The sequence below is a fragment of the Gracilinanus agilis genome, chromosome 3 (assembly GCF_016433145.1).
Source record: "Gracilinanus agilis isolate LMUSP501 chromosome 3, AgileGrace, whole genome shotgun sequence".
Lineage (NCBI taxonomy): Eukaryota > Metazoa > Chordata > Mammalia > Didelphimorphia > Didelphidae > Gracilinanus > Gracilinanus agilis.
In genome coordinates, this window is record NC_058132.1 from 599332751 (window position 1) to 599358235 (window position 25485).

Here is a 25485-nt window from a genome sequence, read left to right on the forward strand (position 1 = left end):
CAAAGGATAGTTCTCTGAGAATGATGAGGGAAAAGAGAGTGGAAAGTATAGGTGATGAAAATACAAAAATTATTAATAATTTTTTTAAAGAAAAGAATGATTGAAGGGTATTACAGGTTATAACTGAGTATAATTCCCCATCAGTTTTGCCTGTGGCTAGCTCTAAAATAATAGGTATCTTTGACACTTTAGAAGAGGAAGTTGGAACAAGGGACCTGATTATTATTACTTGAGATTAAACTGGAAGAACTTTCCTAACATAGTAGATAACCAGAGATAAGATTTCTTTTTTGGCAAGTTTTTTTAATCTCAACTTTCTTTTCCTCATTTTAGTCAGATATTTGACATAGGTTTCCTGTATTTAACAGAGGAAGTAATTGTTAAGATTTTTGCCAGGAAATACTGTTCTGTATTGCTAAATAGATATATAATCAGTTCAGAATTAGAAAATGAGATTGAATGCAGTGAAAAGACTTGGGATAGCCCTTTTTTTAAAAAAAATGTAGGAAGTTTGGAAGATAATATGACTTTTATTTCATACACATAATATAAAAAACATGGGTTTTCTTGAGTTTGTTTCCAGTCCCGTGATTTCATGTGGCAACTATGTGTCAATTCCTTCTACCAAAACTGATCAGTTCTGTAATTCAGGTGTAAAATTTCCTGGGGCACTGAGAGGTAAAAAGACTTATCTGAGGGTCTTATATCCAAACACATATAGGTCAGAGGATACACTTTAACCTACATCTTCCTGACTCCACTGTTCAGTTAAATGGCACTGCCGAAAGAAAGTTGGACCTGGAGTTAGGATGATTTAAGCTCGACCTGTGCTGAAAATAGCAAAAAAGCCTATACAGTACAAGTAGGACAGTAAAGTATAAGAAGAATGGAAAGGTAGGAATGTCAGAAGTTGTGAAGAGTTTAAAAAAACAGACTAGATAAAGTGCTATCGCTTAGAGTCTAAAAAATCTGAATTTCAATCTCAGATCCATGACTCTTGTTTTACTGTGTGTCCCTGGGCAATTCTCTTCACCTCTCTGAAACTCAGTTTTCTCATTTGTTAAAATATGATAATTGTTGAATGGCCTTAATGTGAAACTTGATCTTTATCCTTATTAAATTCCATCTTATTAGATTTAACCTTAAATCAACCTGTGTGCCTAGACACAAATCTCAGGGCCATTGTACCAGTAACCTCCTTTTAATCTTTCATGAAACTATTATACTAGTTAATCTGATAATTGTGTGAGTTCAAATCCAACTATTTATTCCCTTATTATATATTAATATATTTTATTCACCTCATCTATACTCTCTCACTGTCCCCCTCTACATGGGCAACCTTTCCACTGAGCCCTCAGGAGAACCCGCTCCGTAATTAATAAACTTCATTTAATCTTAAATCTATTCATTTCTCTGTCTTTCCATTTCCTAGAACTAAATGAGATCTATATTCTTCTGAATAGTTGCTTTCTTGGCCACTTTTTCCATTAATGATTATGATTTCTCTGCTACTCAGTCAGCATGGTTAAAGGAGTCAAAATACTCCTTGCTTTATATTCCCATTGCCAGACTTTCCCTTACCCACTATTACTTAGTTCCTCATTTTCTTTGAGGTTCCTGCTCTCCACATATATCACCCAATGCAGATCTAGGTTAGTAGTCTTCCTATTCAAGGGCTTCAGTGTCTGACTCACTTTTTTCCCTCTCCATTGTAGTTCCTGTTCTCATACCAAAGGGCTTGAATATCTATATTGATGTCTCCTCAAATATTTTAATGTCTTAATTAATTCACTCACTGTTTCCTTGATCTACTTTTCCACTCCACTTTTTAAATTGTTCCAGCTCACCAAACATTTTACACTATTAGAGCTCACCAAAACATTAATTAGCACTGGTAAAAAGAATTGGGATTAATGTAGTTACTCTTCTAATTTTCAATTTATAAGTGCTTTGTTAGGCAAAAGGTACAATTAAAGAAATGAAGAGAATATATTACTGAGCATTTTGAGGTCCTTGGACAAAAACTCTCTTTACTTAGGATGTTCTGTCACTTAGGAAGGTCCTAGTATTATGTAGGAACAGTATAAAACTCTAGTTTCAATTCACTTGTAGTTTATGTGCTCATAAATCACACTTTTGAAACTTTCTTTCCAGTTATCTCTGACCCAGAAATATTTTTCACCAAAGCATCGGTATTTAGGTTTTAGCACACTTGTAGTGGCCAAATAGAGTGAGACAGCTCACCCAAAAAGCTTTAGGATATAGTTTTATGATATATTTGCAGAGAATCCAGATGAAAATATATTATAGTTTATATTTTCAAGCAGCCCTAAAATACTCCAAATTTCCCATCATTTTAGTTCTAAAAAATAATTTTAAAAGTTTTATGGATATCTCATTTTATGAACACATGTTCATAACATGTTATATTATCCAGATTATCCCCACACCATCAGAATTCTGTTGAAGCAAAGACAATCAAGATTTCTATGCCCTCCATTTTTCTATTAAAAATATTTTAAAAATTAACTGATATCTAATTTCTCTCCTCTTCCATTTCTTCCTTTTGACAGATATGCACATTTAAGTAAAACAAATCTCCATATTGACTGTGTTCAAAACATATGCATTTTTAAATGTACCCTAAAACAACCTATGGATTAAATATTTCATTATCTGTCTTCTGGAATCATGGATGATTATAGCTTTCATGATTATATTTACAGTGTCACTATTGTCCTAGTAATTATTGTCCTGGTTCTTCCCATATCATTTTTCATCAGTTTTTTAAGTCTTTGAAATTGTTCATAAAAATAATATTAATGTCCTAATATAAATTGTTCTTTTGGTCCTCCTTTCTGTAAAATTCCATAAAATTATTTTCATGCCTCTTCAAAGTCATGCACTGCCTTGTTTCTTATAGCACCACAGTAAACTGTGATATCTGAATGTGATGTCACACTACTGAAAGCACCAACCAAAATTTCATCAGACTTTTCCATGCTGTTTTATAGCATTGTGGTTGGTCTTATTTAGAGCCAGATTAGTGCTATATCTGAAGGTGGTGTCTTTATATCAATATATAATTTAAAAGCACTCTAAATATACACAAATCTGGTCTTGTTTCATTGTGGGACTAAAATCTTTCCAAGGAAATACATTTATTAGGTCATAATATATAATAATAGGAAACTAATTTAACAATGTATATTAAAAATGTACACATATATTTTAAAAAACACATTTATAAGATTTAAAAAGTCAGGTACATACACCTATGTTCATTGGCATGGGGGTTTGAAAAACTTGTAATGTTTTTCTAATTAGCTATATTAAGAGGTTACTGCATATTTTAAAATGGTAATAGAAACCAGAATTGTCTGTATTGTTAAAGGTTACCCATGCTGCCTCTTAGGAGTGAAACCAATTTATCTGAAGTTGCTAAAGACACATGTTGGGGATTTTGGGTTTCAAGAGGAAAGAGGAAGCCTGATTTTTATCCTACTTAGTTCATTTTGACTAAGATCTGTGAAAATTACAGCTGTTACATGCTTGTTTTTTGTACTTATGAAGATGCTAATGTAATTCTGCTAATTTTTAAAATCCTGATTAAACACTCCAAGCTAGCTGTCAGAAACATATTAAAGAAGAGATCCTATTTTGAAGCCTTTGTTTAAAGTGGCATAAAATTAGCACACAAAGCCAACCAGTATTTATTTGCAGGCAGCTTGATGCATGTATTAAAATGACATTTTACAGTGTTTCACTGTCTTCCCAAAGGTGAGAAAGTGTTTTGCTGGACTTGTGAAATGGCTGTACCTTTACATTCTTGTTTCGATTTAATTGTGTTTTGTTCAGATTTAAGACAAATTATTCCAATTTTATATTTGTAGGATACTATTTTTAAATTTTGTTTTAATTCAGGATGTTAGTAATTTCTAGGATATTTCTGAGGCTTTTGTTATGGGGATGGGGGGAGCTGACAAAAAAAAAGCCTTAGGAAATCTCAACAGTTAAACTGATTGAGCTCAAGAGAGCAAAGGTGAACTTCTTGCCAATAACATTGCTCACTACCTGTATAATTGTAACCGTCACTTATTTCTTAATACTGTTATTAGTAATCCAAAATACTTTATATATAAATGCAAGGGAATTTGGGTAATAAAATGATATGAGCCTAACTCATCCTCCCCAAAGACTGCTGTCTCTTTATCTCTGCAGCATAAACAACTTTATTCCAACTCTAGAGACACAGGTCAAAGGTATAGATGGCAAGATGACAGAATACTGAATTATTCAGTACAGCAGGAGAAAACCCTTATCAAAACTTAACTGAAAAGTGTATATATTGATGGAGTACACAATTAAGTCATTTTTGGCATTTATTAAAATGTCTATCTGTCATTATAGATGTCAAAGACATTGGCAAATTATTTAAATAATGGGAGTCCTAGTAAAACGAAATTCATTCAGCTTATAAGAGTACTAAAGATACCATAGAGTTACATAAAATGATAAAGTTACATCCAGATAATACCTCAAATGCCATCTTGTCTAGCTCTCCTCACTTTTTATAGATCAGGAAACTGAGGTGCAAAGGTATAAAATGACTTACTTTAAGTCATATAGCTAGCAAGTGTCTGAGGTAAGCTTTAAACTCTGGTCTTCCTCACCCACTGTCCATCACTTTAGTTCCTACAGAATTTTTCCCAAGGTGTCCAAAATAGTTTGTGCGTCTAGGTTTAATTAATGAAAACTATATCTCAAATGTATCGAGACTAATACTTTTTTAGTTCTTCTGTTAAGTATCAGGCAAAGAGATAGTGAAAAAGATGAATCATAAAGGAATAACATGACTTCTTTGTAGCTATAATAGTTTTCATTTTAGTAGTGCAGAAATTGATGAAATGTGTTTCAGTTGAAAATATATATACATATATTTATGTATGTATGTTTGTATGTATATGCATATATACACACACACATATATATATATATATATATATACACATATATATATATATATATACATAAGAGTTCAATCTACATGGAAGTGCTTGGTTATATAGACCCCTTGAACTCTCTTGGGTACTTCTTAGAAAATTATTGCTAACACCTGTACTTCAATAAAGAAGAAAAAGTTTGAAACTTAAATCAGCCATTTTTGTTTCTTATTTATAATAATAGAGGGAAAATATTGAGGAAAAGTTAAGAATTTTGACTAGGATGGAATTTGAGGGTTATAAATGGATACTTCCACACACCATGATACAATGAAAGACTTTAGCAACCCAGCATCAGGGAAGTGTCACTGTACCTCTCCTCCCAGGCTCACCTAAGGCTCCTTCACCTATGTGCTTACCTGGTATACACTTTGCTTACCACACTTTCATTCACTCATATATTTATTTATTTACTTGTCTAGTTGTCTATTTATTTATTTGTTTGTTTATTTAGTTTGGAGGAATTTTTTCCATGGTTACGTGACTCATGTTCTTGCTCTTCCCCTTTACCCCTCTCCCCCTGTAGCCAATGCACATTGCCACTGGTTTCTTCATATTTTATTGATCAAGACCTATTTCCATATTATTGATAATTGTTCTAAGATGGTCATTAAGAGTCTACATCCTAGGGGGCAGCTGGGTAGCTCAGTGGATTGAGAGTCAGGCCTAGAGATGGGAGGTCCTAGGTTCAATAGTATTCCATCACCAGCATATACCACAATTTGTTCAGCCATTCCCCAATTGAAGGACATTCCCTCCTTTTCCAATTTGTTGCCACCACAAAAAGCGCAGCTATGAATATTTTCGTACAAGTGTGTTTATCTATGATCTCTTTGGGGTACAAACCCAGCAATGGTATGGCTGGATCAAAGGGCAGGCAGTCTTTTATAGCCCTTTGAGCATGATTCCAAATTGCCAGCCAGAATGGCTGGATCAGTTCACAGCTCCACCAGCAATGCATTAATGTCCCAATTTTGCCACATCCCCTCCAGCATTCATTACTCTCCCCTTCTTTCATTTTAGCCAATCTGCTAGGTGTGAGGTGATACCTCAGAGTTGTTTTGATTTGCATTTCTTTAATTATTAGAGATTTAGAACACTTTCTCATGTGCTTATTGATACTTTTGATTTCTTTATCTGAAAATTGCCTATTCATGTCCTTTGCCCATTTATCAATTGAATAATGGCGTGATTTTTTTGTACAATTGATTTAGCTCCTTGTATATTTGAGTAATTAGATCTTTGTCAGAGTTTTTTATTATGAAGAATATTTCCCAGCTTGTTGTTTTCCTTCTGATTTTAGTTGCATTGTTTTTGTTTGTACAAACCCTTTTTAATTTAAGGTAACCAAAATTATTTATTTTACATTTTGTTATTTTTTCCAACTCTTGCTTGGTTTTAAAATCTTTCTTTTCCGAGAGATTTGACAAATATACTATTCTGTGTTCACCTAATTTTCTTATAGTTTCCTTTTTTATATTCAAGTCATTCACCCATTCTGAATTTATCTTGGTGTAGGGTGTGAGATGTTGATCTAAACCTAATCTCTCCCATATTGTTTTCCAATTTTCTCAGCAGTTTTTATCAAATAGTGATTTTTGTCCCAAAAGTTGGGCTCTTTGGGTTTATCATACACTGTCTTGCTAACATTACTTACCTCAAGTCTATTCCACTGATCCTCCCTTCTGTCTCTTAGCCAGTAACATTTTGTTTTGATGAATGCTGCTTTATAGTATAGTTTAATATCTGGTACTCCTAGGCCACCTTCCTTCACGTTTTTTTCAGTATTTCCCTTGATATTCTTGATCTTTTGTTCTTCCAAATGAACTTTGTTATAGTTTTTTTCTAATTCTGTAAAAAAGTTTCTTGGTAGTTTGATAGGTGTGGCACTAAATAAGTAAATTAATTTGGGTAGAATTGTCATTTTTATTATGTTAGCTTGTCCTACCCATGAGCAACATTGTTTTCCCAATTGTTTCGATCTAGTTTTAATTGTTTGGAAAGTATTTTGTAGTTGTGTTCGTATAATTCCTGTGTTTCTTTTGGTAGATAGATTCCTAAGTATTTTATATTGTCTAGGGTGATTTTAAATGGTGTTTCTCTAACTCTTGCTGCTTTGAGGTGTTAGAAATATATGTAGGTCAATTTAATCAGTAACATATCATCTCTGTTCCATCTGTCTGATGTTCCAAACTAGTTTCTCTAATTACATGTCTAAATAGGTGATATAGGCAATCTCGAAAAAGCCCTGAAAAATTAGAAGATGATACCGTCATCTCTGAACAAATGGAAGAGGTCCTAGGAAAAAACTCCCAGCAGATATATTTTCTCTTTTTGTACTTCTTCTGGTACTAAGAGAGAAAGGGAGCCCTATCCTTCTCTATTGTTCTACCTTTGAGAACCTGAAGGGCATAAGAAATGTGCTAAAGTGGACAATAGGAAGGCCATCTTTCTAAAGAAAATTATCCTATGGTATTTCAATAGTATAGTATTTATCAAAGTTAACAAATTACTCTTTTACATTTTGTGTATCTCTGTGAATATCCAACAACTAATTTTTCTACGAACCTGTAGATTGGGTGATCAAAACCTAAATTCTATGGGAATGAAAATTTTAAGTGCAAGTAGAATGATAATTTGGGAGAGTAAGTATTTTAGGGAGAATAGACTTGCCTAGAGTCCTACTATTTTCTATAACAAAAGTCATCTCTAAGATATTGGGAGGGGATTTTGTGAATTTGGAGGGAGCCTGAGGGATTCTAGGAGATGATCAAGAAGTTTAGAAAGCAAAGTGAAAGACCAAAAAAATATAAAATCTTTGCCAGCTTTGTAGTTTTTGTGATACTATAAATCACCTTCAGCATTTTACATGTTTTTGAGTAGGGCTTAACATGTAAATATCAAATAGAATATTATATCAGTTTAAGTATTAGAAAATATTTATAGTGAACTGTGTCTCCAGTTAATCAATATAACAAATCTGTCAAATTGGGAATGTCAGATCAGTGTCCTATAAGTAAGGAAAAATATTGTTTAATATCTGTGTTAGCGCAGAATAATTACCAAATTCATAGATCATGATTTCATTTATATGCTTCTGTGAAACAGAATCATTTGTTAGTTTGAGGCCATTCTTATTGATTAAAAGTAGCAGTAAATAACATTGCTGACTGAGCTTGGAACCCTGATGTAAAAGATAAAAATAGGTGAACAAGAAACATAAATGTGGAATTTCAAACACTGGTAAACTTAATCATTGCCATTATTAGATTTAATCAAGGTATAGCAGCATAGTAAAAACAATTGGTTAACCTTGACAATAGAATAGTGAATATTAATTTATTCTTTCCTGCTGCTAGCATTAGTAAGTGTTTAACTGAAGAAGTATGATTAAAATTTTTGAAATGCTGAAAGCCTTTAAAGAAATATATATATATATATATATATGTATACATATATATGTATATAAAACCTCAGATTCAGGTGAGTCTAAAACTTTGATGCTTACTTTAATATATTAATAGACCTGTGTTTTCTTGGATTCAGTGGAAATCCTACTGAATGAAATAATTAATATTCTCTAAATGCATAGTTCATAACCCTTTTATTGGGAGGAAATGTTTTGCTATGGAAAGAATACAGGTTCTGTTTTTAAAACTCATGTTAAAACCCTTGCTCTTATATTCTTTGATGTCGGGCTATTCACTTAACACCCTTGGTCTTCAGTTTCTTCATCTGTAAAGTGAAAGGGTGGGACAAGATGAATCCAAAAGCCTTTTATAGCTGTAAAATTGATTCTGTTTTAACTCTTCATCCTATATGATTCTCATTCATGTTCTCCTATAGCTCCCCCATACAGGTTATATACCCAAAAGGGTATTGAGGTTCTTTAATATTTTTGAATGCCAATAAAATACTCACTATAACCTTATTATATCTTTCTGTTGATACATGACTCATCTTATTTTGTCCAGGATGATGGCTTTCATGTCATTCCTTGCCTCTTTGCCATTGTTTATATGTTAATCCATAGTATCTACTCACAAAATATCTTTCAGTGACCTTTTGTGTGATTTACTATTTTATTTTTTCTAGTTATATGTAAAAACAATTTTCACATTCATTTTAAAATTTTTGGAGTTCTAAATTCTCTCTTTCCTTCCTTTCCTTTCCTCAGCCCTCTCAAACAATTTGATATGAATTATACACAAGCAGTCAATCAAAACATATTTATATATTATGCTGGGAAAGGAAATATAGACAAAAATAAACAAACAAAATAAAGAAATAAAGAAATAATAGATACATAAATAAAAAATAAAAGGACCAAAATAAAGAAAAATAATAGCACACTTCAATCTGCATTCAGGCACTACTATTTCTGTTTCTGGAGGAGGATAGCATTTTTCATCATAAATCTTTTGGATCTTTGTATTGCTAAGAATAGCCAAGTCACCACAGTTGATCATCATTATTGAAATTATGATACAAGATTATTGTTACTGTGTATAGTGTCCTCCTGGTTCTGCACTCATCATTTTGCATCAATTCATGTAAGTCTTTCCAGGCTTTCCTGAAAAAATCCCACTCATCATTTCTCATAGCACAAAAGTATTTTATCACAGTCATGTACCATGATTTGTTCATCCATTGGATGATTTACAGATTGTCTTTGAAGACCATCACCAAAAACTTCTGTGATCCTGTCTTATGGGATTATGAAGATGATGATTCTCGTGATAATAACTAGCAGATTTATTGCTCAATAGATTTTGGAACTGTTTGAGTCTTACAATAACTTCTGCTACAGGTATCTATTATCCAGTTAAATGATTTGTTTATGATCATATACTTGGTAATTATCAGAGTTCAGATTTAAACCCACACCTTTTCTAATTTTAAATTCAAAGCTCTTTACACTACAACCTACTATCTTTGAAAACATGGATTTTGGTGACAGTAAACAGGTTGAGCTTGTTTGAAGGGCTAGCAGTTCCATAAATGTATTCTAGCCAATTTCATCTCCTGTTATTTTATTCTAAACCCACCTAAAAGCATCTGACTACCGTGCCTTTGTAGGATTTATGTGTCAATAAACCAACTCAGTGTTCCTTCATCTACAGATTATACTTTGAACAATATGTATTTACTATCTACTTAATTTTTCCTGTGTAAATAGTTAGGCTAATATCTTTTGAATTATCTCATTGAGGAAATCCTATGATGTTCCAGTTTTTATAACAACCAGAGTAATATTATTTTCAAATAGAAACATTAGGAGAACTTCATAATTTTAGGGAACCCTAAATTTTGCTTATACTTTTTTACAGGGACATCTCTCATAAAAGCTATAGACACTTTTGACAAATGTGTATTATTCACTACATAGTATTGATAAAAGTTCATTGAACAAAGTTCTTAATGGTTAAATCTTCTAAAAAGTAAACATGGGGCATACTTTATTGGAAAAATAGTATTGTGGCTACTTTTTGCTCTAGTAAGTAAGGATTGCCAGTAAAAATTTATTAAGCAGCTACTATTTTCTAGACGCTGTGCTGAGTACTGAAGATGTAAATAATAAAAAAAGAAAATCTTTGCCCTCAAGAATCTTATAGTTTAATGGAGAACGACCAACAATATAGAAAAGGAATCTGAAGAGTCGATGGAACCAGGCAGGAGAGGAATAATGTTCTCAGCTCCTATAGAATTATTCAGAAAGAAGATAATAATTATTAGACTACCTGGAAAAGAAAGCCTGTTTAAAAAAATTAAATATCACTTTGAATTTACAAGTTATTTGATTATTTTAAAATTTTACACACACCTATGATTAAAATTCTATTATCAGCTCTCCATGTATCAGAAATTTAAGCTATCATAATGATTTCAGTGAATACTGTCAGGAATAAAAAAATAATCATCTCTCCTCAACAGTATAGGCATAGTGCTTGCCAATTGTAAAAAAGATTTTAGGTAAACAAGAACTGCTTTAAGGTATTAACGATTTAATAACCTATTATTTGCCGAGTTGATTGGTATATTGTTGTGATTATTATTCATATGTATTGGATTTCAACAGTGTAGAATGTATTCATATGTGTTGGATTTCAAAATTGTGTAGTGCTGACATTCTAATTATGCTACAGGGCAAGTGACAAATTCAACATTTCCATGTTGTTCTTTTATTGATTATTTTTTTCAGGGTTTGAGATGTTTAAAGAAACAGAACACAGCGTTTTTGCTAGTAGATTAGAAGAATTTCAGTGTAGTGATTATTTTAAATTAGAATAATCTTTTGATTACTAATCTATTTAAGTCTTATCTAAAAAGCTGTTTATCAGTACTACCAATTACAGAGCAGAAAATTTGTAGTCTTGGTCCAAAGAAAATTAAAAAAAAAAACCAACAACTTTGGAAGGATCATTTTTCTCTTGGGGAGAGAAGGTTTTCTGGATTTCCCAATTAAGGAAGTCTCTGTGCTGGAAATGAGCAGTCAATTATGAAAATTATTTTTGAATAGTTAATTTGCATATCCCTAATTATATGTGCTCCTTTTGAAAGGATGAAGTTGGTATTTATGATGTTTTGATTGATTAGTAATGCAATTGTGTTATTAATACTGTTGCCAACAAGGTGCCCTTATAAATGGGATTTTGAACAGCTTTTCCAACTAAATGTTTTGAATAATAGGTAGATTTGTTTAATATAGAAGGTGATGAAAGACCTAAATTCTCATTATTTAGCTTATTTTTTTCTTTAAAGTGTGACATTCAACTTACTTTTACAGAATATCTGTCTAAAGTAGATTGACTCATACTTAACATGTTAATTGTTTATCTAATATTTAAAAGTGAAAAATCATCCATCATTAAGACAAATCAGTGTAAAATACAATGCCTACAAAGCTTATCTTCCTCTAGCTATTGACTTAATTTCAAGTTTGCATTTCGCCAGATTTATGTGTGTGTTATTATTCAGGTTAGCAATTAACATGGCATAAAATGTGATATTCTTTGAATCACTATTTTTGGGTATTTGATTTTTTAAATCATAGAATATCAGAATCTTAGATTAGGAAGTGATCTCAGATATGTTCTAGGTCAACTGGTAACTAAAAAAAAAAAAAGAAATCTCCTCTACAAACACCAGAGAAAGGGCCCTTTAATCAAACATCACTGAATAAATGAATATGTTGTTTTCAAAGGCTATATGTTATAATAATTCTGTACTGGGGAAAAACTATTACATCTTACAACCTCAAAATAGTAGAGCTATAAGAGACCTCTTACAGTGTCTAGTTGAACCTGCAGTGACATAGAAATAAAAAGTAATACATTTTCCATGATAACGTAAGTTGGCATTTGAAGAACTTTAGATGCTATCTCTGCTTGGCCTCAGGCAAATTACTATAAAATTTGCGAAAAGAAAATGTTAGACTAAAATTTTCATAAATATATCTTTTTGGGTTAAAATCCCATGATTTCATCTGCTTAGGGAAAACTATGTGTGGAGACTCTCATTATGACATAGACAGCAAGCAATTTGACGTTTTATCATCTTATAGAATTGCTTAGATCCCTAAAAGGTTAAGGGAGCTATCTTTTTAATTTTTTTATAGTCATAGAAGTATGTACATATATAGATATGTACATAGAAGCATGTACATATATATATATATAAAAGCATAACTTGAACGCAGATTTTCTTTAAGTATTTTGAAACTATATATAATTACCCATTTTAATTATTTTTCTTAAATTAATTTTTTCAGTCAGGAAGATTTGCCTTCTCTCCCTTCCAATTTATGCTCCAATTGAATAAAAATAAAAACAAAAACAAAACTCTGGTTGCAAACATGCACAATTCGGCAAAACAAGGTTTCCCAAAAGACCATGTGTGTCTCATTCTTCACTCTGAATCTTTCACCTTTCCATTATGACATGGGTAATATGTTTCATCATTAGTCCTCTGAATCATTACACTGATCTTTCTGTTATCTCTTGTCACTGAATAAATTGTTGTCCTGGTTCTCTTTGCTTTGCATCAGTTCATACTCAGTCTCCTCCTCCTTTTTTGAAACCATCCCCTTCATCATTTCTTATAAAACGATAGTATTCCATTATATTTATAATACTACAAATTAACATCTCCCAATTTATGGCCACATCTTTTTTCTCCTTTAGATTTCTCTTTTTCCCTCCTATTTCCCTGTTAGTTGAAAAATACCCAATTCTGTGTATAATCTATCCTTTGTCCAGTTCAAATTAGAGTGAGATTCAAGTGTTAGTTGTTTCCCCAAACAACTCCTTCTTGCTTATATAGTTTTCTAATTATTCTCTTCCCTCCAATTATAATTAGAATATAAATTCTCTATTATCTGTCCCTTCAGTTTTGGGATTAAACCCACAATGTTGTCCCTGCCATCCCTCTCACTCCTAGAAGATTTTGTGTCTTCTTGTATTTGACTTCCCTAAGCTCACTCTGTACCCGAGGCTGACTCTCTCTGGGCAGAACCTTTTCTGAGTCCCCTTCTTTTTCCTACTCTTATCTCCCCCAGCTACCTTCATTTTATTTCCTTATGACAATAATTAGTTTTTTGCCTAATTAATGTGAAAATGTATGTTATACTATTGTATTTGCAGGTGCCGATGTTTTATTTGTTCTCCCTGCCAGCTAAAAACTTTGCGTTGGCTTTTAGGGATAGTTTCTTAACAAAAAGGAGCAACTCAAATACTATTAATAGAGATGTTTAAAGGGGCAGCTGGATAAAACAGTAGATAGTCAAGCCTAGAGTTGAGAGGACTTGGATTCTAATGTGGCCTTAGACATTTCCTAGTTGAGTGACTTGAGCATACTGCCCTTCTCTCATAGAATTAGTACTAACACAAAAGGTAAGGGTTTAAGAAAGAATAAAAGTTTTTAATCTATTGCAAGTTGATGCAGGATAGATTTTTAGGCAAGTGCTATCTTGTGTTACCACTCAATCATATCACATAAAATGCCTACTTCTTTGATGAGAAAAATGCAAATTAAAACAACTCTGAGATACCACCTCACACCTATCAGAGTGACTAATATGACAAAAAAGGAAAATGATAAATGTTGGAGGGAGAATGGGAAAACTTGGACGCAAATACACTGTTGATGGAACTATGGATTGATACAACCATTCTAGAGAGCGATATGGCACCCCTTTAGGTGCCATGAAACTGTGCATACCCTTTGACCTAGCAATACCACTACAGGATCTGTATCCCAAAGAGATCAGAGAGGGAAAAAGGACCTACTTGTGCAAAAATATTTTAGCATCTCTTTATGTAGTGGCAAAGAACTGAATAAGTGGTGACTTATGCTTGTAATGGAATACTATTTGCATCATAAGTAATGATGAGCAGGATGAGTTGAGAAAAACCTAGAAAGACTTATATGACTGATACAAAATCAATTGAGGAAAATCAAGAGAACCCTATATAGAGTAACAGAAATATTGTGCAACTTGAAGAACTAAACTGTTATCAGCAAAGCAAGACTTTAAGATAACCTCAAAGGATTCATGTTGGAAAAAACTATCCATAGCCAAAGAAGGAACTATTTGAGTCTGATTGTAGATGAAAGCATACCATCTTTCACTTAATTTCCATCATGAGTTTTTTATTGTGTGTGATATATATCTTCTGTCATAGTATGAAGAATATGAAAATATATGTTGTATGAAAGCATTAATATAACCTCTAACAGACTTTTTACAATCTGAACAGGAGGAGAGGGAAGGAGAATCTGAATCACAAGATGTTAGAAAAAGAATCATCAAAAAATGTTTCTGTATCTAATTGAGGGAAAAGCCTATTTCTTAGGATCAACCATGGTAACCTAGTGGAAACCCCGACTCTTATCCCATTAAAAAAATCCAGTAAATTTTGGAATCAGAATAACTGGGTTCAAATCTAGACTCTTATACTAAATAAGAGCATACCTTTGTTCAAATCACTTTATTGTTTGTTTTAGTTTCCTCATCAGCAAACAGAGAATATCTTCTGTCAAATATCTTCTAACTCCAGAAATTCTGTGGTTTTATCTAATCTGGATCTGGGTTTTTTTAAAGGAGATATCTTCAGTGATCTCACATAAAGAATAGGACATTTGCTATAGCCATCCTGATATAAATATAAAGAACATTGGTCTTGGAATCAGAAAATTTGGGTTTTAGAACCAGCTCCTTATTAGACCTAGGAACTTGGTCATCATCCAAAAGTTTACTCTTTTGGAAAAGGGGGCTAACATCACTCATATTTTCTTACTTTACAAATCTGTTGTGAAGACCTAATGAAATAATCTGTCTAAAAAGCTTTATAATCCTATAGAACCTCATTAATATGAGATATTACAATTAGTATTGACCTAAATATTTTCTCATGTTTTGAAAAATTCATAGAAAATTTCTCTCCTAATGTATTAGGAGAATAGAAGAGATTGGGGAAAGTACAGAGTTCCATGCAGAGAACATGAAATTATCAAGAACTAAGGAAGTTAGTGAGCATTTTAAAGTGATTCATAAAGATCTGAAGAAATGCCTTAATCTAAAAACAATAGAAAATACGGAATTAAAATTGTTATGTTCTTGGTTGACATAAAATAAATACTGTGTAAAATAACTCCTTTTTATTAATCCATTTACAGCTGATTGCAGTGTTTGATGAACAAGAATCAATTAATAAGGTTGAGAGCCCTACTGGAAACTTAACAGAAAGTCACAGCCCAGATTCTTTTGATACAGAAGTGGCTAACCAGCTGGCTGCCTTTAAACCCATTGGTGGAGAAATTGAAGTAACTACTTCTGCTCTGAAATTAGGTATGTATGTGTATATGGGTAAGTTATCTATAATGTCTGAAATGATTAAATTGTTATAAAAGAGGAATTTGTGTTACGTAGTACTTCATTTCTGTGCCTTTCTTTATAGCCTTTTACCTTTTTTCCTTTAAAAATATTTTCCTCTTCATTTCTTTTCCTCTAAAATGACCATTTTCATGTCTTGTTCTGATGATACTGAGATGTCAATTGTTCGCTTTTCTTATGCATGGAGTATTTCAGTGGCCTCCTAAACATCCTCCTTACCTCATCTTCATCCTCCACATAGTTGCTAAAATAATTTTCCTAAAATATAAACACATATGACCATGCCATTTTCCTACTTAGTAAATTCAAATGACTCCCTGTTTCATATAGGATCAAAGATGAATGCATCTGGCTTTTAAAGAATTTCACAGACTTCACAAAGCATTCCAGTTTTCTTTTACATTATGCTCTTTCCAATACATTACAGTTTAAGGAAACTGAGGTTAATATTCTCCACAAAGCACATTCTGTCTCTTATCTCTGTGCCTTTCCATGTTGTCTGTCCCTTTTGCCAACAGTGCACTTCCTCCTTATCAGCTCCTCTTGAATCCTTGATTTCCTTCAATATTCAGCTCAGGTTCTTCTTTCTACATAAACTTTCCTTGATTCCCCTAGATTTTAGGGCCTCTTCTATAAAAGTGCCTTTTATTTGTTTTTACATAACAATAGACTAGTGCTGGATTGGGAGACTTTCAGAGCATCTTCTGTCACTAAGAGGTCTCTCATCCCTCTGGTCTCATATGTGGACCACTTTTAGTTTTGATGGAGTCTTGCCTATAAAAATAAAGATAAGTCTTCTTTTCTCATTATCTCTTTACCTCTAGGGAGAATTTCTTAAAGGTAAAGTTTGTTTCACATCTGGGATATCCCCAAAAGCTATCACAAAGGTACCCAGTGTATAATGTATATCTAGTATAGGAAAATCATTTTTCCCTCAATACAGAACAAACTTTAGGAATAGAAGAGACGTTCACTTCTGCAGGTATAGTCAAGATTGCAGAGTCCAGAAAGTACTCAGCTGAAATCTCCCAACATTGTTCTCCAAAAACTTTAAAAATAATTCCCCAAATTAATTTCTGTAGTAGCTGAGAAAACAGAAAGTAAGACTGATTCATTCTTCAGGTCCAGAATAATATAGGCAGCTAGAAAGAGAAATCTGTAATGGCAGAGAGGAGGCCTACCTGGAGCATGCCTGGATGAAACATCAGTGTTAGGATTAGGTGATGATGGTAGAAGTAGCAGCAACATTGGGAACTCTTCAGCAAGAAATAGTAAGAGGACCTGTCAGCTAGTCAGAAAGAGATTATAGGATACCACTGTGCTAGTATAGATGCAGGACAAGATACTTTTTGACAACTCCTTTACCAAATTCTTACTTATAGTTCAAGGATAGAGAGGAGCACTTTCATGTGAGAAGGAGTGGAAAACCTGAAGGATAGCATCAAAATGATTTTCAAAATCACATCAGAGAAATAGAGGAAAATTTAGTTAAAGAAAATGAAAGAAGAAAATTATGAAGAGACAATTAAAAGCTTGGTAAAAGAGGCACAAAAATACTAAAGAAAATAATACTTTAAAAACAGAATTGGCCAAATGGAAAAAGAGGTAAAAAAATTCACTGTTGAAAATAATTTTTTTTAAAAAGCAGATTTGATCAAGTGCAAAAACGGATACAGAAACTCACTGATGAAAATAATGCTTTAAAAACTAGAATTGGGCAAATAGAAGCTAATAACTCTACAAGGCATCAAGAAGCAATAAGGAAATATAAAAATGAATGAAAAAAATGAAGAAAATATGAAAAATCTCATTGGAAAAACAGCACATCTGGAAGGTGAATTTAGAAGAGATCATTAAGAATTACAAGTCTTCCTAAAAGCCGTGATAATAAAAAAAAAAAACGCAAACATCACATTTCAAACAGTTATCAAAGTGAACTAACCAGATATCCTAGTAGTAGAGGATAAAATATAAATTGAAACAAGTGATCCAAAATGAAAATTCCCGGAAATATTATAGCCATTTCCAGAGCTCCCAGGTCAAGAAGAAAATACCTCAAGCAGCCAGAAAGAAATCATTCAAATTCTGTGAAGCTACATTCAGAATCACACAATATTTAGAAACTATCACATTATAGGTATATAGAGCTTGATATTCCAGAAGGCAAAAGAGCTAATATTACAACCAAGAATAATCTAATGGGCAAAACTGAGTATAATCCTTCAGAGGAAAAAAATGGATATTTAATGAGAGGACTTGCAAACATTATTGATGAAAAGAACAGAACTAAAGAAGGATATCCTTTCTGCTAGTTTGAGTTACCCTAAAAATATTTAGGAGGAGGAGTAAATGAGAGAAATAAATGGGATACTTAAGAGTGAAATTCAAGAAATAGCGATGAGTAATTCAGAGCACATATGTATTGAAATGAATATTATCTAAGAATTAAATTTAAAAAATACCAAAAAATATCAAGTACAACCAGTGGAAAATGTTATTTTGATAAGGAACAAATATAATTTCAGTGAAATATTTGCAGAACATCTGTTTGTTAATTCTCCCATACCACTAACTCAACATGCATAATTAAGATTTTAAGAGGTAAAAACTATATTGGAAAAACATTACACATTAACTGATGCAAGTGAAGTGAGCAGAACCAGGAGAATATTGTGCACAGTGAAAGTATATTTTAAGAAAATCTATTGTGAAAGATTTAGCTACTCTGACGATGACAATGATCCAAAACAATTCCAAGGCACCTATAATAAAAAAAAAAATACTATCCACCTCCAGAGAGAGAACTGATGATCATTGATTACAGATTGAAATATACTTTTTAAACTTTGATTTAGTTTAAAATTATAATTAAATAATTTAATTTATTTTCAAATTAATTACAAAATTATTTAATAACTGTGTTTATTTGAATATTTACTGATATTTAGTATTAATTAATTTAATAGTATTTATTATACAAATTGATAAATATTAATAATATAAATATTTATTAAATAAATATTAAATAGAATTATTAATTAAATTGAATAATTTAAATTAAATTTTAAATAAAAAATTTAGTGATTGTTCCACTTTGTCATTTCTTTTTGCAACATAGCTAACATGGAAATATTTTTTATAAGAACTCACATGTACAATTGCTATCAAATTGCTTGCCTTCTAAAAGAGTAGAGATGAGCTGGAGAATGAGAGAGAATTTTTTAAAAAATATTTTTTTTACCCTTTATTGTGAAATATTTAAATAGACAAAAAGAATTTAGAATATAAAAAAGTGTAAAAGATTTAAAGCCTGAATCAGCGGACTCAAACATGAAATAATTTGTGGGACTGACATTTCCCTTCATCTTCAGTCCACATTCCTTCTAGATCCATAATTTTTTACAAATTCCTATAAATTTGACAGCTTCTATCTCAGCTCATCTATACTCAGGTAGAAATACAAAGCCAAAGAGGCCAGAAATGAGGTCTAAGCTCAAGGTAAGTTGTTGATGCTACAACTATTGGGAAGAGACCTCTTCCCTTCCATCATGGAAAGTTNTTAAATAAAAAATTTAGTGATTGTTCCACTTTGTCATTTCTTTTTGCAACATAGCTAACATGGAAATATTTTTTATAAGACCTCACATATACAATTGCTATCAAATTGCTTGCCTTCTAAAAGAGTGTAGATGAGCTGGAGAATGAGAGAGAATTTTTAAAAAAATATTATTTTACCCTTTATTGTGAAATATTTAAATAGACAAAAATAATTTAGAATATAAAAAAGTGTAAAAGATTTAAAGCCTGAATCAGCGGACTCAAACATGAAATAATTTGTGGGACTGACATTTCCCTTCATCTTCAGTCCACATTCCTTCTAGATCCATAATTTTTTACAAATTCCTATAAATTTGACAGCTTCTATCTCAGCTCATCTATACTCAGGTAGAAATACAAAGCCAAAGAGGCCAGAAATGAGGTCTAAGCTCAAGGTAAGTTGTTGATGCTACAACTATTGGGAAGAGACCTCTTCCCTTCCATCATGGAAAGTTTAAGAGAGGCATTTAGAGAGTCCTCAGATAATTGGCAGATAGGAGAATATGAGCATTAGAAGATGGTGTCACTCCTTTTAAAGATTACTGAGTGGATTGCTTTTCCTGATTTTATTGTCAACTATGTTTAATGGACCCAACCCCATTCCCTTCCTATCATTGTTGCAGCCCCAATAATCTAATGAGAGAATTAGCTCATCATCTCAAAGCCCAGGTCCTTCAGTGCTGAGGTATATGTGTCACTAAGTGTTATGGGAAGCTCAGCCCAGCTCCATTCCTACTCCATGGAATGGATCCTGGAAGTCCAGCACTCTATGGGGTATGCCCTAATCCAACTCCTACAATGTTTGCATTGACTTATATGTGTCTCTGCTTATATTGTTCCTGCTGGTAAAATAAAATCTCCTTGAGGGCAAGAACTGTTTTTATTTTTTGTCTTTTTATCCCCAGCTTTTAATATGATAACTGGCACTTGGTAGGTGCTTGATAAATACTTATCAATTGTTTGATTTTTCAGAAGCACACTAAAGGTTACACAGTATTTATGGTTAGGACTCTACCAACATAATAAATTGAAAAAAAGTTTTCAAATAGCAAGCCCCTCTTCTCCTCCCCTTAAAATACCAAAAAGGTAATTTTGACTTAGCTAAGGTTCTTTAAGGAATGTGGACAAAATTATGGTTACTTTCTACTATTAACACTAAGATCTTGAATTTTGGAAAGAACTTTAAAACTCAAGCTTTGAAAGTGATGGCTGCTGCTTTTTTTAAAAGAAGAAACACAGAAAATGTATTTCATTCAGAATTATCTCTGGTTATGACAAGGGTTTTTTTTTTCCCAATGTATTTTTTGCATCTTCAAATCTTTAAATCTGCTTGTGGAGTTAATGGGATCAGAGAATGAAGAAATAGATCCTCAGCAAATATTTCATTCAAATTATATTTGTTCCTTATCAAAATAACATTTTCCACTGGTGTAACTTAAGAAATTGCTCTTTTATTTTCTTCCAGTCTTAGGTACTATTAGGGTCAATACATATGTGTTCTGAGTGACCCATTAGTATTTTTTGAATTTTATTTTTAAGAATCCTCTCCCTCTCATTTCCCCCCTTCTATTTAGCATGTAGACAAAATGGGTATCTAACCAGTGTTAGAGTAAGTCATGCTAGCATAAAGGAGGGTATACTTGAGTGGCAAAGGGAATTCTGAGAAATGTGATGATTATGTTTAAAGCTGTTTACAGTAGACACAGTTCTTCCTATTTGAAATGAAAAGTAAATCTTTTTTTAGCCCTTTTCACAGGTTATAAGCTGTACCTAAAATGTTCTTCCTTCTTATCATCATCACTTGGAATCCTTTGTTCCCTTCAAGGCTTAACATAGTACTTTCCAGTTCTTTGTATTTACTTATGTGAATATATATTTTTAGCTGTTTGGGAGACCTTAATCTCTACGAGAACTAGAACCTGTTCATTTTTTTTTTCATTTTTTGTTTTACCTATTGTTCAGCCATTTCACTCATGTCCGATTCTTCATGATCCCATTTGGGGTTTTCTTGGCAAAGATACTGGAGTGGTTTACATTTTCTTTTTCAGCTCATTTTTATTGATGAGAAAACTGAGGCAAGCAGGAGTAAGTGACTTGCTTGGGATCATAGAGCTAGTAAGAGTCTAAGAGGCCATATTTGAACTCTGTTCTCTGTCCATTGGACTGTCTAGCCACTCTTTTCTATCTGGAGAACTTAGTATATTGCCTTTAGGAAGGCATTTAATAAAAGCTTGCTGTTAAGTTGAATTGAATTGAATCTTGAGTGGGCAGTATCATGTAGTGAAAATTGTACTGGACTTGAAATCAGGAATTCTAAGGTCTAGTCTTGATTCTTCTACTTTTGAGCCTTGGGACCTTAGACTACTCTTCTGGCTTCTTGTTGTTCTTCAGTCATGTATGACTCTTCATGACCTCATTTGAGATTTTCTTGGCATAGATAATGGAAGAGTTTGCTGGTTCCTTTTCCAGATCATTTTACAGACGACACACTAAGGGTAACAAGGTTAAGTGACTTGCCCGGGGTCACACAATAATGAGATTTGAGGTTGGATTTGAACTCGGGAAGATGAGTTTTTAATTATAAAATGAGCAGGTAAATAATAATCTGTGAAGTTCAGTGCTACCATCCTGCAGTGTTTTTGATATAGCCCAATTTCCTAGAAAAAAAATATAATAGCTCTTCTTTTAGTCTAAAACCTGTGAAAAAGACATCAAATAAAGTCTTTATTCTTTTCTCACCATTCTTCCTAAAGCAAAACATGTTAAATGATATATCACAATGGGGATGGCTGAAGGTGGCCAGAAAGGAGATTGTGTAGGCTTCTGTTTGTCTGGAGCACAATTTCTGACTTCAGCCAGATCTCTGAATTTGCATAATGGCTATCTTTCTACCCATTATGCAAATAGTATGGGAGGAAAACAAGGCAATAAGGGAAAAAGAAAGCTAAAATTGTTCCTGCATGTTGCAATGTTCTTTCTTTTCTTTTTTTTTTTTTATAAGTAAGAATCTTGGCTTCAGCAATCTAAATCTAAAGTTGTTCCTCTCCTTGCCTTTCTATAGAATTTGTCTTCTTTGTCCTTCTACAACTCTTTTAACAGTCTTATTTTAGATTAAAAACATTTGTTGTCAAATGAATAAAGAATTATAGTGTTTGATGCAGAAAGGAAAACAAGAGGTTTCTCTTTATTTTAGAGTTGTCTTCACTAATTATAGAACCTCTTTTCAAAATTTATTTCAATTAAACTGATTTGGATCCAGATAAGATTAGAGGTTATCTCATAACATTAGATTTGCAAAATAGAGTATAGGGTTGGAATTATAAAGACCTGAGTTGAAATCCTAGATTGGAGATTGGACACTTTACTAACTTTTTGACCCCTGAGCAAATTACTTAACACCTCTCAACCTTGTTTTTCTCGTCTATTAATTGTGATAAATAATAGCTCCTATTTCATAGGCTTGTTGCAAGACTCAAAAGAGTAATAAATATAAAGTACTCTGAAAATTTTATCTAGTCTAACTCATTTTACAAATGAGGAGATCGAGGCCCCAAGGGGTTAAGTGACTTGTCTAAAATCACATAGCAAGTGACAGAGTTGAGCTTTGAGCCCAGATATTCAAATTCCAAATCTAGTACTATTTTCACTTCACCAGGCCATTGAGGTCTTTTGATTTGTTGTAATTAAAGCACAATTGGTATGGCTCAATTCCTTCTTTCATCTCTCAGTTAGTTCCTAGACAAGGATCTTATATTTATAGCACAAACCACTAAATTCTTGCATTTCACCTGAATAAAAACTGTGATACTTAGTACTTACCTTCTCCTTTTCCTAAGCTATATATGAGTAAAAGCCTTTTTTATTTTATTTTTCATTGGTTTTATTGATTGTCATAGCCAAATAATTCAAGACTCAGTAAACTTCATAGGTAGTCAAGACAAGAGGGTCTATTGCTGAGGTTGCCCTTGGAACCTTTTATCTTGATAGAACTTCTAAGAGATAGTGCTCTGTGTGCAGAGCACTGGAGAATCCACTTTTCCTCTCCCCAAGCCATGGTCAGCCAGGAAAATAAGACCACTCTTACTAGTACCAATAATACAAAAACATATCATTCAAGATCATTTATAAGTGAAACTGAAGGGAAGGCAAGAAAATGATGAGAAATGGAGCCTATTCTCAACATTAACCCTTCTCAACATCAGTGGTAACAGAACCGCAAAGTGGGATTCAGAGTTGGATCAGATTTCCAGGTGAGGAAGTATAAATGGCATTTAAGAATATGAAACTGGGCAGGACAAGCACTTAGAAAGGATCAGTGCTGGGTGAGGCAATCACAAAAACCCTGACGGATTGCTTTTAACATTATCTGAAAACATGGAAGATGCCAAAGGATTGGGGGAAGGAAATCATAAATAATATTATTAACAAAAATAAAGTTAAAGCATATCAGTAACTTTCTACTGTTGTGTGATCATTGTAGTGTGTAGTGTGATCATGTAGTCCTGGAATAGATGAGCCCTTTGTTTTAAGAACAGAGTCCCAGAAAGGTTAATTGAATTCCCTGAAGTCACAAAATTGTAGTCACAAAACAGCATTTAAACCCAAGTCCTCTGATTTCCAAGCCAGTACTCTTTTCTAATTTAGCATTCTGCATTTCAGCGCCTACATCCATGTGCAATCTTTTAAAAAAATCCAACACTCTTACCTTCTTTCTTAGAATCAGTGCCATACATTGGGTTCCAAAGCACAAGAGTGGTAAGGGATAGGTAAGGAGGGGTGTAAGTGACTTGCCCAGGGTCACACTGCTAGGAAATGTTGGACAGATTTCAACCCAAGACCTCCCATCTTGAGGACTTGCTCTCAGTCTACCTAGCTGACCCCAAAACCATGTATGGTCTTAACAAGAACGGTTCAGAAGTACTTTGAGAGTGTATTTGATGAAAATATGCAAAGGGAACAGTTCAGACTTTTACAATCACAGCTCATCCTGTCATACAATTAACAGAGAGTTCTAACAGATATCCTTCTTTATTTATTATTTGTGGTTTTTCAAAAAAAGAACCATTTAACTTAATAGAACAAAACACAGCTTTACATTCTCATCAGAATAAGGTACATTTTATGCATATATTAAAGTCATAGGATATTTCTCATTAAGTTCCACTGTGGGTTTAATTCACTATTAATACTCTTCTTTTTGACATCGAGAAAGTTATAAATGTCCAATTGACAAAGAGATTCACCAGTTTTACAGAAGAGATCCTGAGCAAATTTTAGTTTGGAAGTTCTTAGTATGGAGTTTATGACCATGATTTCTTTTTTAAATATTTCAATAACTATATTCTAACATAACAGATTTCCTATTCAATCCTATATGTCTTAGTCAATGCATTTAAATTATTGTTCTGCGAAGGGATCCATACATTTTATTACGCTCCCAGAAGGGAAGTGTCAGTAACACACAAAGGGTTAAGAATTCCTATTCCCTATTAATAGAATGAAGGATATTTTAAGTAATCAAAGAATATTGAGCAGCTCTAGTATGTAATACACAGTTGAGCTCAGTCCTACAAAGGTCCTGTTTCATTACCCCTATGTGAGGTAGTGAGAGACATCAGTGTTCCACCTGCCATGAAATAGTCTCTCCTTATTTTTCCATAATGCCTAAAATTTACCTCATTATAATCACACCATTTAGCCAAGGTATTGTCTCTAGGAGGCCCATATTAAAACATAAATTTATTGCCTGAGAGCTAAATGTTATCACATTCATACCTATTAACACTGATTAATTGATTGGTTTAGCTTCCTGTCATTTAACAGAAAGGTGCCTAGGGGATGAGGCATAAGACATGTCAGTTTTGCTAAGGAGAGGTGCATAGAAATAGTGCTATATACATGTTACTTTTAAATGAAAGGATTTTGAAATTGGAAAGCAGTACAGGAAAGGGAAGATATATATATTTTTTATTTAGGGAATAATAATGC

The 25485-nt window shown here is 32.8% G+C and overlaps 1 protein-coding gene across 1 annotated transcript in view; it reads left to right on the top strand.

The window, feature by feature from the left end:
- PARD3B (par-3 family cell polarity regulator beta) overlaps positions 1 to 25485 on the top strand; it is a 1311536-nt gene that overhangs the window by 494924 nt on the left and 791127 nt on the right. The window contains exon 3 of the mRNA XM_044669413.1: positions 15684 to 15855. Coding sequence (XP_044525348.1) covers positions 15684 to 15855 — 172 coding nt within the window. The remainder of the gene's footprint in view (positions 1 to 15683; positions 15856 to 25485) is intronic.